At 32.3% G+C, this 15,569-nt stretch overlaps 3 protein-coding genes across 6 annotated transcripts in view; 1 reads left to right on the forward strand and 2 right to left on the reverse strand.

Moving 5' to 3' along the window:
• Positions 1–8,955, reverse strand: part of LOC140061196 (isthmin-1-like) — a 30,400-nt gene extending 21,445 nt beyond the window's left edge. The window contains exon 1 of the mRNA XM_072107695.1: positions 8,873–8,955. The gene's annotated coding sequence lies outside the window, so the exon portion shown is untranslated. The remainder of the gene's footprint in view (positions 1–8,872) is intronic.
• Positions 84–2,489, forward strand: LOC140060623 (hydroxyacyl-thioester dehydratase type 2, mitochondrial-like). 3 transcript variants are annotated; one of them, XM_072106913.1, is made up of 5 exons: positions 84–261; positions 709–999; positions 1,366–1,448; positions 1,533–1,633; positions 1,720–2,489. In XM_072106913.1, exons 2-5 carry the CDS (start codon positions 755–757, stop codon positions 1,771–1,773), a joined length of 483 nt encoding a protein of 160 aa, XP_071963014.1. In that variant the 5' UTR covers positions 84–261; positions 709–754; the 3' UTR covers positions 1,774–2,489. The 3 variants fall into 3 exon arrangements, with proteins under 3 accessions (XP_071963014.1, XP_071963015.1, XP_071963016.1); XM_072106914.1 differs by having other exon boundaries at positions 84–248; XM_072106915.1 differs by having other exon boundaries at positions 88–189.
• LOC140061198 (B-cell lymphoma 3 protein homolog) lies at positions 2,618–7,289 on the reverse strand. 2 transcript variants are annotated; one of them, XM_072107698.1, is made up of 2 exons: positions 7,219–7,289; positions 2,618–4,279 (listed from the first exon to the last, which is right to left on the reverse strand). In XM_072107698.1, the coding sequence occupies exons 1-2, from the start codon at positions 7,228–7,230 to the stop codon at positions 3,533–3,535; spliced, it is 759 nt and encodes a 252-aa protein (XP_071963799.1). In that variant the 5' UTR covers positions 7,231–7,289; the 3' UTR covers positions 2,618–3,532. The 2 variants fall into 2 exon arrangements, with proteins under 2 accessions (XP_071963799.1, XP_071963798.1); XM_072107697.1 differs by lacking the exon at positions 7,219–7,289 and adding an exon at positions 5,390–5,636.
• Positions 8,956–15,569: the final 6,614 nt, after the last annotated feature.

Below are 15,569 nucleotides of genomic sequence, written 5' to 3' on the forward strand. Positions count from 1 at the left end.
AACTGTTTTTAAGATTCTGTGAAATCTTCAAGATTTCTGTCCGCCTGCGACAGTATTCATGAGGGCACTAGACAAGTTTCTTGTTTTGTCATATCAGTTGTATCAGGGAAATCATTATACATGGCGCCCTCTTTTATTGTCGTGTTCATTGACCCATAACGAATTACATCAATAATAACAACTCCACATGTGAGAATTGCACCCAGTTTGTTTTTGGTCTTCGTTCATTGTCAAATATTTTCATATTTGTAATTAAAAAGGGTAAAATTGCTTACATGGTGGGATAATATTAGTTGGTAGCTGATAGTATTGCAGTAAACCAATGTTTAGGCTAATACTTCCTAGCTAAGTAGACTAGCTAGTAGAAGGTAGAAATAGTACTACAGACAGTATTATTACAGTAGATGACTCTGATAGATGTTTACAGTAGGCCTAGACAACAAGACTGTGTGTAGTTAAGTAGAGATTAATGAGACTTTAGTTAGTACAGTACTGTACTTCAGTGGTGCTAGGTTAGCATAGTATCTATATTAATTTCTTTTTCCAGGGCATTCTTCATCTGCATAAATTGTAACATTAAGCCTGATATTAATATATTAAATAGGGCCCAGAAATATCTGAAATGACACATCTCCTGTTTCAACATATGCCTTTTTAATGAAACGTTAATATTTTTATTATTTCATGCCTATTTTGTTTTTCAACCAGGAAACCAAAATACTAAACTACTAAAGTTAATTCACCTTTACCAGAGATGTTGAAATTTAAACTACCAAAATTGAGAAACAAACTAAGCATTGTCCAAATAGCATTCACTGGAAGGTTGATATCAAGTTTTAAAGTTGGCGACATGGCACAGCTTAGCAAAGTCTTCTCTGCCAAAGATGTTAGTACATTTTCTGACCTGACCTTAGATTACAATCCGCTGCATCTGGATGAGGAGTACGCAAAAACAACTAGATTTGGGAGGTGTGTGGTGCATGGTGTCCTGATGAATGGGTAGGTTCACACTTAGCAAATATGGGGGGGGGGGGGGGCATTAAGGTCAACATAGTATATGTAAAGTTGTACAAGGATGCATGTGTCAGAATGGTTAATATATATGCTTGAGATGGTAAACGCTAAAAAGAACACGGCAGGTCAGGGGTTTTATAATATAAAATTATATTAAGTACATGCTAACATATCATAATGTGGGTTATTAGTACATGCTAACAATGATAAGACTGTGTCATGATGTTTCTACTGTTTCTACTTGTTGTGCAAAATAATTTGCACAACAAGAATATGTATGCCTTCTAACAGAGTGAACGTTCTTGTATAAATGTTTCATATTTGAGTAACTACTTCACTTTAATTTTGTAGCTTAATATCAGGTGTTCTTGGTACCAAACTTCCAGGCAAAGGCACTATATTTGTTTCCCAGTCTATCAGATTCCCAGCACCTTGTAAGTATGTATTGAAAACATTCAAAATAACTTTCATTAATTTCCAAATAAACCACATTAATGTATGCTCTTCATTTATTTTAGTATTTGTTGGTGAGCCAGTAACAGCCAAGGTAGAAATATTAAAGATTGACAGGTCAAAGGTCACATGCTCCACAATTTGTGTTGCAACAGATAGAAATAAGGTTAGTACAGTCAATGTTGACTTTCTGTATGTAATTCCATTACATTCTTATTTAGTTCAAATGAAAACAATTTATTTAATGTTTAGGTTGTTATGGATGGGACTGTTGATCTGTTTGTACCAAGAAAACATGAAACATGATGGTAATATGGAAGAAATATAGAGTTATTATAATACAACTAGTGTCATCTCTAGGTACGACATACTGTAATGTAGACTTAGTGATGCATGACTGCTGAAACTGGCGTTTCTGATTGGCCAATGTGATGCAGCGTGATAGTCCCTCTCCATGGTGGCTCACTTTTAATAACAAATCTATGGGAAGGATATGTTTTTAATAAGATGGCTAAATTAGTAGTAAATAACACTCACTTCCACTTAGAGGCTGTGGCTACAATGTTACTCTACTGAAGCTGTAAAACTCAAAATCATGCTCTGTCTCCTATCAAACTTTATTTAACAAAAATATGTGATGTGCCCATATATGGGCATGATGATGTCATATCACTATAATATTTTGGAACATCACACTTTCTTTGTAAAACTAATTTAAGAGTGTAGACAGAGCGTTAGAATAAAAAATAAATAAATGATACAATACATAGTAGTATTGTTTTAAATTTGTAATAATAACGAGAAAAGACTGAGATTAATAATTACTGAGAAGGGTAAAACAGGAGCATGATATACAGGACTCTTTTGTCATTTTTTGTATGAATATGGATTTGGACTGCAGCAGATTAGAGTCCAGAACAAACAAAAATGACTATAATACAATCGAACCATGGAGGTATAAAAGTGTATACCTCTATGATCGAACCATCTCGGATGTAAGGGTGGTACTACCCTATTCAATCGCTGGATACGGCCACTGCGATGTAAGGGTGGTATTTACCCTATTCAATCGCTGGATACGGCCACTGCGATGTAAGGGTGGTATTTACCCTATTCAATCGCTGGATACGGCCACTGCGTTTTCTTGACGAACAACGCTCTACATAATATTATTTTACATTAACAATGTTATTGCAGAAGAGTGAATTAGACACAGTCTGGTACAACTGTAACTTGTGAATTAGACACAGTCTGGTGCAACTGTAACTTTACACAAAAACATTTTGCAAACAAATTTGTATTTGTAAATTTTATTTTGTACACAAGCACGACGACACTCTCCACTTTCTTTTGTAATAGGCCTACCCTGGGCATTTGTAATACACTGGGTCTACACCATTCCCACTCCTTCCTGGCACTCTGTTTAACTATTACCAAATTGTATTTTGTGAAATCCAGCTGGGTACTTAGTGCAGACTATATTTAAGTCGTAAACGATCGTTGATTTTTTTTTCCCGTATGTGCTTATTTTAATTTATTTATTAATTTATGTCTGTATAAATAAATGTATACTAATATTCTTTAAAAAGTGAAAAAACATGATAAAGAAAACGTGTGCCCTGAGCGTGACTAATTTCTAACCTTCGAAGCAATTTAAACGCAATCACACTGACTAATGAAGTCGCCAAGAAACATTGGCTCAATTTCAAGTAACATTGTCGTCAACCTCGAGTTGCAATGCGTCATCAGCATACGATGACGCGTTTATAGCCTCGTAGATGGATTGAACATATTAAGACGTTTTAAAAAAATGTTTAGGCTCAATTGATAAAGCTTGATTATGATTGGTCAACTTACTTCTGCGTTGCGTGTACGATGCCTCTGTTTGTTTCCCACTAGCGACGCAACGCAAAGACGTAACGCAACGTAAGTTATTGACCAATCACAAGCGATGGATTATTCCAACAGTGTCATTGGTAACTTGCTTGTTTTGCGCGTACGTCCTTGTATGACAAATTTCGTCAATCTCAATAAGAACAGTTTACAAGCAAAATACAAATACGTTTTACGTATTTTCAGGGAGTTGTATTTCAGCCGGGAACGTAACTCGTTTCATTACCGACGACGTTGGTTTGTTTCCGTTTTGTGTCGGTTGCGTTTTAGCGTTATGTGGCGCAATATACGTACTCAAATGCATAATCCAAGGTACTAACAATTTCAGACAGTACTCCGAATTTGTTTTAATTCGATGAAACAAATCAATGCATTTGTATAAAAATCCATAATTTTGAAGTATTAAGCGATTCTGAAGTTGCGAGCACATTTCTGTTGCTAGTAAATCTGCCGTAACACCATCGTTCGCTAACGTTACGGGGTATTCACCTTCAAGTGTTCTTTGGAATAAATTACCGCCGTTGATAATTAGTAGCGACGCGATGTTTCGGTAGCCGCAGGCGGAAGCGGTATGTAGTGACGAGAATCCGTTGATGTCACTTATATCCGGATCAGCACCGTGCGACAAAAGTAATTTGACAGAATCCAGATTGTTAGCTAATACTGCTTGATGAAGCACGGTCATTCCTACATGATTCGAAGTATTTATGTTCATTGATGATCTGCTGTACTTTGATAATAAACAACTTAATTCAAAATTGTCTTTTTCCTGGACCGCCGACTGAAGACGAACGTCGATTGAAAATGAGATCCGACGAGTTTGAACTTCTTCGCCGCTGGCATTGCCATCTATTAGCTCGTAATCCGAAACAGGGTAGGTTCGCAATCGCGTCCGCCGTTTCATGTTCTTTTGATGATTCTAGAAAAAGGAAAAAAATAAGCAATTTAAATGAGTTTAATCAACAACGCGCGTACGTGTTTCCTTGGTATTACGCATACGTGTTTCCTTGGTATTGCCCGTACGTGTTTCCTTATAGTATTTGGATTAACTATTAAACTTGTTCCAAAAGAGACTCATCTTCTACTGTGCCACTTACAATAACTGTGACTTATATTATCACTACATCATCTGATTCGTCACGTGTCGTCGACGGGCATAATCACTACCTGTTTTGAAACAAATTGTCAGCAATCCAAGTCCGTTTGAAAACAACTATAGCCAAACACGTAGCTTATCAATACAATGTCATATCGATAGTAATTGTTTTATACGAAAACACTCACTAGGAAGCAACACGAGGACGTAAACGCAACGCAATTAATTTGACCAATCACACGCGATGGATTATCCGAACTGTGGCTTGTGATTGGTCAAGACGTTGCGTTGCATCCAATTGGGAACGGAGCTTAAAGGGTATCCTTGAGGAATACAATAAGTAACTTACGTGCTGCAGTATAGTTCAGCATCACTTCATCGGTTGATTGTGTATTAGTTTTTAATTAGCTAAATATAATGAATTTACTGATATACTAGTAAACATAATCTGAGACACCTATAATGACAAACCGAAAGGTAGCCAGTCGGTGACACAAAATGTCGATCATAAATACAAAATTCCACTGCACATTGGAGGAGGTAAAGTAAAACCATGAAATCAAGGCCTCAACAATTTGCAGAATTGTTATAGCAATGTAAATTGTGTTACATCTGAAAAAAACTAAAGACAATATTCTATACATGAAAAGCACATGGCATTATGAGTGGGGAGCATCATAATGGCCGCATGTGATTCGCAGCTATCAGAACATATTATGATGATGACTAGCTGTGTACAGTATGTGAAGGCAAAAGTATATTAACCTACAAGTACAACATTGTGCTGACTTTATATAACTAACGTGACATTATATTTCATAGTTCTATCCCATAGGTCAAAGCATGCCAAACTCGAACAAATCTACCAACTTGATGCACAAACATACATACATGTTCGCCTCCTCTAAATTGTTACAATGGTCATATACTTACTTTTCTATCTTCATGTCCCATTATGTAATAAGTTAGTAGACTAAAGCTCAACAATACACACAGGAGATTCAATATTATTATTTCGGTTTGTGCGTTCTTATAAGATGCGCGACTAGTCACCGACTCGTCATCACTGATACTGAACGCGTCACTTGTTGGTCATGAGCCAACGGAAGCCAGAATGAGTGCTACACCGGACATAATTTTAAACATGTGAATCCTGTTTTTTTTCTTTAACATTACCGGTTCGAAAGGCATGTATTACGATGGTGAGAAACTTATATAGTATAAGTGACCCCATCGTGACACTTGTCGTCATCACCTTTTCTATGACGTAGACAATGTAGATTGTTAGATTACACGTAATTTGACAAATTGTATGACCAATATTAATTATAGGCCTACATTAAAAGACAATTTAAATATTGGAATTATCATTCGCAAAGTAGCAATGCTTTTAGGGCCGTAGCCAGCATGAGGCAGACAAGGCACTCGCCTCGTCTGAAATTTTCAATTTCACCACCCACCCCAATTCTCCAGCACAGATGGCCATATTTTATATTAATAATTATATTTAAAGCATCTTTGCCTCGTCTGTTTTTAACCTCTTGCTACGGCCTTGGTTTTTAATTATGTGCATGTCATGTTCATGTCTGTAGTGAATATTAAAGATGCCTTGACAGAAAATGCAATTTAAAAATTACAGGCCTACAACGTTGGCCACCATAAAATCATTAATGCCAATTCTTGTGCTGATTCTTCAATAATTGGACAATGTGTGCGTGGTATGAGCGTATTGAAAAAGCATGAAGTACAAGTAGTACATACCAAATGGTATAGATGGTAATTTAAAATGTGTCATCCAATGTAACATGCCAATACATTATATTACATGATACTTTACATCAAATAAACAAGTCTGAACTTAGCAAATCTCACAAAACATCGACAACAAAACAAACATGTGATATATCATTCTGGGATGATACAATATTACTATGCTTACCATCATATCAGTTGTGCTCAAAGAGTGTTCTGCTTTTATGTATACCTTGGTCGATTTCTTTTTATCAGACAAAACTAAATTGTATAGACAAACTTCTTACTTTTAATTTCAAGTAATTTACTGGAAGTCCGGAACTGGTGGGTTCACCCCATCCTAGACGTGTAAGATTACTTCCACAGCACGCCTCCATGTTAGGTCATGGCCTCCTACGCACCTATGTTGCACATAATGTTCCTGTTTTGCGGGCAAATTTCACCCAAAAAGGGGGTAAATGGCGACTGGAAACCACAACAACCCTTTTCTTTTTAAAACCGGCGTACGCTCCTCATTAGTCAATCAACCAACCTATCGGTCTGTCAGTCTGTCCTACATTTTGATTTACCAACATATAAATCAACCAATCAATAAACAAGCAACCGACCGACCTGACGGTCAATAACTTCAGTCGATCAGTCTGATAAACCACATTATTGATAGACCAATTAATCTAGTTATCGATAGATCAATCGATCAAATTATCGATAGATCAACCAACTAAATTATCGATAAACCAATCATTATCAATAGTCAACAAATTATCGATAGATAAACCAACTAAATTATCAATCAATCAATCAAATTATCGATAGACCAATCAACTAAATTATCGATAGATCAATAAAAACAAAATTATCGATAAAACAATCATTATCGATAGATCAATAACCAAATTATCGATCTCGATAGACCAATCAATCAAATTATCAACACGTTGTGCTGACGTAAGAACAACTAATGAACTAATAAATACAAGAAGTCGTACCGTGCCAGTCGCCATACCTACCATTGAAATCATTTTAACATATTTGTCTCATATGATGTAAACAAAACCAAATAAACAGACATGAATGAAATGTTCTCTTTACATGCAGAGAACTTAATGCAATTCAAGATACTACTAGGCCTACTGAACATCCGCAAAATAAAACCTGTCGTTCGCGTAGGATATCCGATAGGTCAAACTATACTCTGGGAAAGGTCACAGACTTAAAAGGTCGAATTTAAGTATAATGGTTTCGGTAAATCTGGATAAATCCTAAGTCTGATCTTATTCTTACCGTCAGACCATAATGGAATACTTTAGCTGTATTTCAAATCGTATAAATGCACGTAGAAAAATACTGTATCGGTTGAATATAAAACTTTCTTGTCAATTTAGACTGCTTGCTACCGTACATACATTTTAAACATCTTTGAATAACAACATTCGGCTCTTTTAATGGGCATGTTGCTTAAGTAAAGTTGTTATATGACGTCACTTCAATTTATCTCTCGCTATTATATTCGATATATTGTATATTCCCCCTTCGTGAAAACATTACGTAGCTTGAGCTCATACTTGTTAACAATCAAAAATGACCGAATAGGGCAACTACAAATTAAAAGCATGGTCCCAAATGGACAATTACCAGCTTAAAAACCAGTCCAGCCTTGTAATATACTGTATTTTATATATATATTTTTACTGTTATCTTTTACATGTCGAGTATAAATAAAGTTTTTGAATTGAATTGAATCTTGATTCTAAATTTCGTTGAAAGTGACGTGTAAATTCACTTACGTCTTCAAACACGATGCTCTTAATCCACAGTAAACCTGCTTAGCTCATTAAAGAGTATAATTCACGTATCCGTGGATAAAATAATTCGTGACAGGAAATAATTGTAGGCCTACCTGTTGTGTTCAGGTAGATGATTGCAGGTAAAATAAGAACATGCCTAATTAATTTTACACAAGTCAATGCAATTATGTTAAGCAGGGCCTCAAACTAAAACAATATTGTTGATGTAAGCTTAATACTTAGGCCTACTGCATTTGCTTTCAGAAAACAAAAATGTTAAGAAAAAAAAGAACAACTGTCAATCAGATACAAACTAAATAATGTACTTCCTTCTATGAAATCGCAATACAAGGGATCGTCAAATTATTCTACTATAGTTACTGAAGTTGTTGCGGCAATTAACAGTGCGGTATTATGATTAGGCCTAACCACATAAAGAGGTAAAATAAAGTAACCAAAATGGACAACTGCTGCAGTAGTATCATTCTTAAAAGGGGGAAAGTTGTAATTTAATAAGGTGGCTGTCACTATATAAAGAGGTAAAATAAAGTAACCAAAATGGACAACTGCTGCAGTAGTATCATTCTTAAAAGGGGCAAGTTGTAATTTAATAAGGTGGCTGTCACTATATTCATAAGATAGACCTTAGACAATAATGGTAACAGCTATACACTTAATTACTGGTACCTTCCATAGTATTATACCATGCTCTATCTGCAGGCTATGTGTTCAATGGTAGAACGGAAGAAAGCATATGCTGCCCTAGGAAACACATATAAACACTATAACATCACCTACGTACGGACGAACATTTCACCATTGAGATAATATACTATAATAATTGGGACAGAAAAAAACATTAAATATGCCTACTTACATGGAATTATCAAACGATGCATTTAATCTGAAGTAAAATCGTGAGATTCTTTTTCAAGCAACAACGTTTGCTGTTCCCGTTCTTTCTTTTTTTTCAATACGACTGAATTGTGCTCAGTTGGTGTTTAATCGACAAACGCGAATACAAATAGGAATGTTTAATGCGCACGCGCGAGCAACGTGCAATTAGATATTTTATAGGAATGTTGATTGGATTCTAACATCACCACTCCGGGTCTTTAAATCATCAGAAGAAATCTGTAAAATTTAACCCCCGCGTAATGTTTTCATTTCGTTTCGTATTGGGGGATGGCCTTCTTTTCGAGGTAAACATTCTTTCGAGATGGGCTTCTTTTCGAAATTACTTTTGCAAAGAAGCTGATGGGGGAATCTTTTCGAAATGCATGCCGAGTTTAAGACATCTAATTCTTAACCATCAATTGTGTATTTCTGTTTCTTTGACCCTGAAGCAACAAAATAATTACACGGTAGAAAGACTCTTTCAGCCGGGTCTTCATTTCGAGATTTTTAAGCCAAATAAGTGACCTTCTCTACGAGATGGGGGTTTTCGGTAAACACAAATGATTTGAAATGTTTGCTAACCCGATAGATTAAATGGTTTTAATGTGTCGCACATTGCTTTCTAATTAACGTTAACATAAAAATCATCTTAAACAATATTTTATAAACAATACTTTATGGTGTTATAAAAATACACAAGGAAACGAATATTTTAACACTTTCTTTATTATGCACATGAAATAATAATTTAATATAATAGATAATTATTAATAATATAATTTACCATAATACATCTGGATATTATTTACAATGATACAGACTCTCTGTACACGTAGACACGTTGTCATGACAACGGCAATCTACGAACATTAACAATAAAATAACTTAAATATCTGTACAGTAAATGACGTAACTTTAGTGCGCCCTCTGATCATTTCTATACAAGAATGTGTGGTACGGGGATTTACATAAAGTGTTGTCTAAAATAATGAAGTCTTACGCCCGTATTCTTAAACCGGACTTTAGTCGTAGTTCGAAGTTCGACTTGGAAAAGTCGTAGTTTGAGCTATTACTTCAAATTCGATTCAAAAACGAAGTAGTCGAAGTTTGCAGTTCGACTTAATGAAGTCGAGCTTTTAGTCGAGTTGCACACGTCTGGGTAACAAAGGCTATACATTGGCCAATGACAAGAGAGTATTTGAGGAGCAGACGAAATTTTGCGCATTGATATCACTTTCCATTTCTTACAACACTTTTTACGCATCAGGACTATATACATGAAAAATAATTTTAATCGTTAATTATTAGAACAATATCAGTATTAATTTAACAGTGAAGTATATTTGATTAACAACAAATAAAATCTTAAAAATATATTTAGGAACCATGGCGGTACGGTAACTTTTATATTTTCTAGGACCCCAACAAAGTATGATCGCCACGAACCACGCACTTCATAGCGTGACAAGAAAGCGCTAAGCCCCCTAAACATTCCATCGCGTGGTGAATTGCCGCATCTCCCATTGTCGCTATGGCGTGACGTAGCTCAAGTCGGACTTGCGCGAAGAAAATAATGTAATTTGTATACAGTTGTAAATAAAGATGATTTTCATTATTATAATTTTTACCAATGTATATTTAATTAAGCTAATATAAATATAGATATTTCATTCTTCAATATCTGGCCAATATAACAACTCAATGACTGTTACGTTTTTTATAAACATCGTTTAAAAACCATTTAGTCGACCATTTAGTCTGCCCCCTCCAGGACTAAAAAAATCGATCAAAATCCGTCTCCATTTAGTCGAGGTTGGCCTGATTTAGTCGGTGATTTAGTTGAAGTTCGGTTTATGAATTAAAATGACGTCATTTTTTTAGTTTTAGCTCGAACTACGACTAAAGTCCGGTTTAAGAATACGGGCGTTAATCTTAGGATTTAGCCGACTGTGTTGTTGGTCCTAAAGTTCTGCTTATACACACTGATAAAACGATGAATCTTATTGTTACTGTAGACTGTATTATAAATATTGGACAGTACTTACATTATTACAATAATACTATACACTGTTTTAGCCATCATGTATGCCTATGGTCTTCTCCGTTCACTTCCACTAAAATACGTGACATAAAGACGAAAACATCGGGCGTATAATATGCTATACGTCCGATGCTATACGTCCGATGCTATACGTCCGATGCTATATGTCCGATGCTATATGTCCGATACTATATGTCCGATACTATATGTCCGATTTGTTAAAGGAACCTAATCTATTTTTAAGTCGATATCAAGTCGACATTATTAAAGAATAACCATAACTATATTGTCAAACATACATTATCGATTACATCTTTATCGTCATGTACAAGCAGACTTTAGGACACATATACCAATATTTATTACATTATTACACACACACATATCTATATATTATATATATTACTATAGGTCGTATACTTTCATTTGTATATACATTATTGATATTAGTATGTACAAGGTTTGATATAGATGTAACATAATGATCGCACACAAATATATAATTATTTACATAATATAACTATATCTGGGATTAGATCTCAGCACTGTGTATTTGCACAACAAAACTTTAGAGTATGTGTCTATATCTATGCATTTGTTAGTAATAGGTCCTTTAAGAAGCCCACCTTTCCCCGGGGAAATGCTGTCTGAGTTGCATATTTAAAAAATAGATATTTAAGTTAGACGTATTTAATGTGAACTTGTTTTATACAGGTTCATATTCTCACAATATGTACCCTAAACCAATTGAAACGATTGCTCTCAGGCCAGGCCAAAGTTGCTCGCCTGCTTGGAAAATACTCGCCTCCTCGCAAAATACCCTCTAACTAAAGCATCTTTTACACATTCTCTAGTTCGAAGCGTCGTGAAAACATTTCCAAACATTTCCAAAAAAATAAATAAATTACTTCATACGGGCCTGAATAATATTATGAATTTCATTGTATTCATACGATAATTATAGGGATAATACCAGGAAAGAGTAAAATTAATATTACTATTAATGTTAATCTTCCCTGACAATACAAACTACAGGACAAATTATAAACAAATCATCTTATACCACAATCACATCATTTGAATACAACTTTACATACACTTAAGGGTTAAAATCATACTATACTACACACCAATATTACAAAATGATTAAATAATATGATTGATATTGGTTACCATGTTGTGCAATAAAACGTCCCCCTCCTTTACCCACTGAATAAATAAATACAATGAAATAATAATATATTCATCATTACTCCAGAAGACAATTGGCCAACAATCGATACCCTGCGCTTTACTTTTTTTTATAATAAATAAATCATATAATGTAACATTACATTTTATAATAATATCATATTAATAAATTTAACGAAGACTCCAGTATTGGTTATAAATGATGGCTAAGTGAATGCAGTTGAGCCATAAACTCGTTTTTATTCAAATTGAACGTAAATGTAATTGCGCTGCGTGTAACTGCAATGCATTAATTAGTGCTGTTGATAAAGATATTGATACATGTAAAACATGAAGATATTGTTGAAGATATTGATAAATGTAAAACATGGAGGTATTGAGAGAGCCTAAATGTAAAACATGAAGATATTGATGAGGAGATTGATAAATGTAAAATAAGAAGATATTGTTGAAGATATTGATAAATGTACAACATGAAGATATTGATGAGGAGATTGATAAATGTAAAATAAGAAGATATTGTTGAAGATATTGATAAATGTAAAACATGAAGTTATCGATAAATGTAAAACATGAAGATGATGAGGAGATTGATACATATAAGCATGAAGATATTGATGAAGATATTGATAAATGTAAAACATGAAGATACTGATGAGAAGATTGATAAATGTAAAACTTAAAGGTATTGATGAAGGTATTGATAAATATTGTTGTTGTTAAATGTAAAACATTAATATATTGTTGAAGACATTGATAATGTAAAACATGAAGTTATTGATAAATGTAAAACATGAAGTTATTGATAAATGTAAAACATGAAGATATTGATAAATGTAAAACATGAAGATATTGATGAAGTATTGATAAATATTTTTGAAGGTATTGATAAATGTAAAACATGAAGTTATTGATGAAGATATTGATAAATGTAAAACATGAAGGTATTGAGAGAGCCTAAATGTAAAACATGAAGATATTGATGAGGAGATTGATAAATGTAAAATAAGAAGATATTGTTGAAGATATTGATAAATGTAAAACATGAAGATATTGATGAGGAGATTGATAAATGTAAAATAAGAAGATATTGTTGAAGATATTGATAAATGTAAAACATGAAGTTATCGATAAATGTAAAACATGAAGATGATGAGGAGATTGATACATATAAGCATGAAGATATTGATGAAGATATTGATAAATGTAAAACATGAAGATACTGATGAGAAGGTTGATAAATGTAAAACTTAAAGGTATTGATGAAGGTATTGATAAATATTGTTGTTGTTAAATGTAAAACATTAATATATTGTTGAAGACATTGATAATGTAAAACATGAAATTATTGATAAATGTAAAACATGAAGTTATTGATAAATGTAAAACATGAAGATATTGATAAATGTAAAACATGAAGATATTGATGAAGTATTGATAAATATTTTTGAAGGTATTGATAAATGTAAAACATGAAGTTTTTGATAAATGTCAAACATGAAGATATTTTTGAAGATATTGATAATGTAAAACATGATATATTGTTGAAAATATTGATAAATGTAAATTAAAAAGTTTGATGACGATTTCGATAAATGTAAAACATGAAGTTGTTTGTTGAATATATTGATAATGCAAAACATGAATATATTGTTGAAGACATTGATAAATGTAAAACATGAAGGTATTGTTGAAGATGTTGATAATGTAAAACATGAAGTTATTGATTAAGTTTGATAAATTTAAAACATGAGATATTGATGAAGATATTGATAAATGTAAAACATGAAGATATTGATAAAGATATTGATAAATTTAAAACATGAATATATTGATGAAGATATTGATAAATTTAAAAAACATGAATGTATTGGTAAATGTAAAATATGAAGATATTGATAAATGTAAAATAAGAAGATATTGATGAAAATATTGATAAATGTAAATTAAGAAGTTTTTGTTGAAGGTATTGATCAATGTAAACAATGAAGATATGGATAAATGAAAATTAAAAAGTTATTGTTGAAGTTATTGATAAATGTAAAATATGAAGGTATTGATGAAGATATTGATAAATTTAAAACATCAAGGTATTGATAAATTTAAAATATATAGATTTTGACGAAGATATTGATGAATGTAAAATAAGAAGTTATTGTTGAAGGTATTGATAAATGTAAAACATGAAGGTATTGATGAAGATATTGATAAATGTAAAACATGAAGGTATTGATGAAGATATTGATAAATGTAAAACATGAAGGTATTGATGAAGATATTGATAAATGTAAAACATGAAGGTATTGATGAAATATTGATAAATGTAAAATAAGAAGATATTGTTGAAGGTATTGATAAATGTAAAACATGAAGGTATGGATAAATGTAAAACATGAAGGTATTGAAGATATTGATAAATGTAAAATAAGAAGTTAGTGTTGAAGGTATTGATAAATGTAAAACATGAAGGTATTGATGAAGATATTGATAAATGTAAAATAAGAAGTTATTGTTGAAGGTATTGATAAATGTAAAACATGAAGGATTTGATGAAGATATTGATAAATGTAAAATAAGAAGGTATTGATGAAGATATTGATAAATGTAAAATAAGAAGATATTGTTGAAGGTATTGATAAATGTAAGACATGAAGGTATTGATGAAGATATTGATAAATGTAAAACATGAAGGTATTGATGAAGATATTGATAAATGTAAAATAAGAAGATATTGTTGAAGGTATTGATAAATGTAAAATAAGAAGTTATTGTTGAAGGTATTGATAAATGTAAAACATGAAGGTATTGATGAAGATATTGATAAATGTAAAATAAGAAGTTATTGCTGAAAGTATTGATAAATGTAAAACATGAAGGTATTGATGAAGATATTGATAAATGTAAAATAAGAAGTTATTGTTGAAGGTATTGATAAATTTAAAACATGAAGGTATTGATCAAGATATTGATAAAAGTAAAATAAGAAGTTATTGTTGAAGGTATTGATAAATGTAAAACATGAAGGTATTGATGAAGATATTGATAAATGTAAAATAAGAAGTTATTGTTGAAGGTATTGATAAATGTAAAACATGAAGGTATTGATGAAGATATTGATAAATGTAAAATAAGAAGTTAGTGTTGAAGGTATTGATAAATGTAAAATAAGAAGATATTGTTGAAGATATTGATAAATGTAAAACATGAAGGTATTGATGAAGATATTGATAAATATAAAATAAGAAGATATTGTTGAAGATATTGGTAAATATAAAACATGAAGATATTGATAAATAAAAAACATGCAAATATTGATAAATGTAAAATATGAAGATATTGATGAAGATATTGATAAATATAAAATAAGAAGATATTGTTGAAGATATTGATAAATGTAAAACATGAAGGTATTGATAAATAAAAAACATGAAGATATTAATAATTT

The sequence above is a fragment of the Antedon mediterranea genome, chromosome 10 (genome assembly GCF_964355755.1).
Source record: "Antedon mediterranea chromosome 10, ecAntMedi1.1, whole genome shotgun sequence".
In the NCBI taxonomy this organism is placed as follows: Eukaryota; Metazoa; Echinodermata; class Crinoidea; order Comatulida; family Antedonidae; genus Antedon; species Antedon mediterranea.

Coding starts and splice junctions, on each gene's coding strand:
- LOC140060623 (XM_072106913.1), top strand. CDS start 755: ATGTTGAAATTTAAACTACCAAAATTGAGAAACAAACTAAGCATTGTC. Junction 1,000..1,365: donor CATGGTGTCCTGATGAATGG/GTAGGTTCACAC, acceptor TTAATTTTGTAG/CTTAATATCAGGTGTTCTTG. Junction 1,634..1,719: donor TTGCAACAGATAGAAATAAG/GTTAGTACAGTC, acceptor TTTAATGTTTAG/GTTGTTATGGATGGGACTGT.
- LOC140061198 (XM_072107697.1), bottom strand. CDS start 5,410: ATGGGACATGAAGATAGAAAA. Junction 4,280..5,389: donor TGGGACATGAAGATAGAAAA/GTAAGTATATGA, acceptor TCCTTTTTCTAG/AATCATCAAAAGAACATGAA.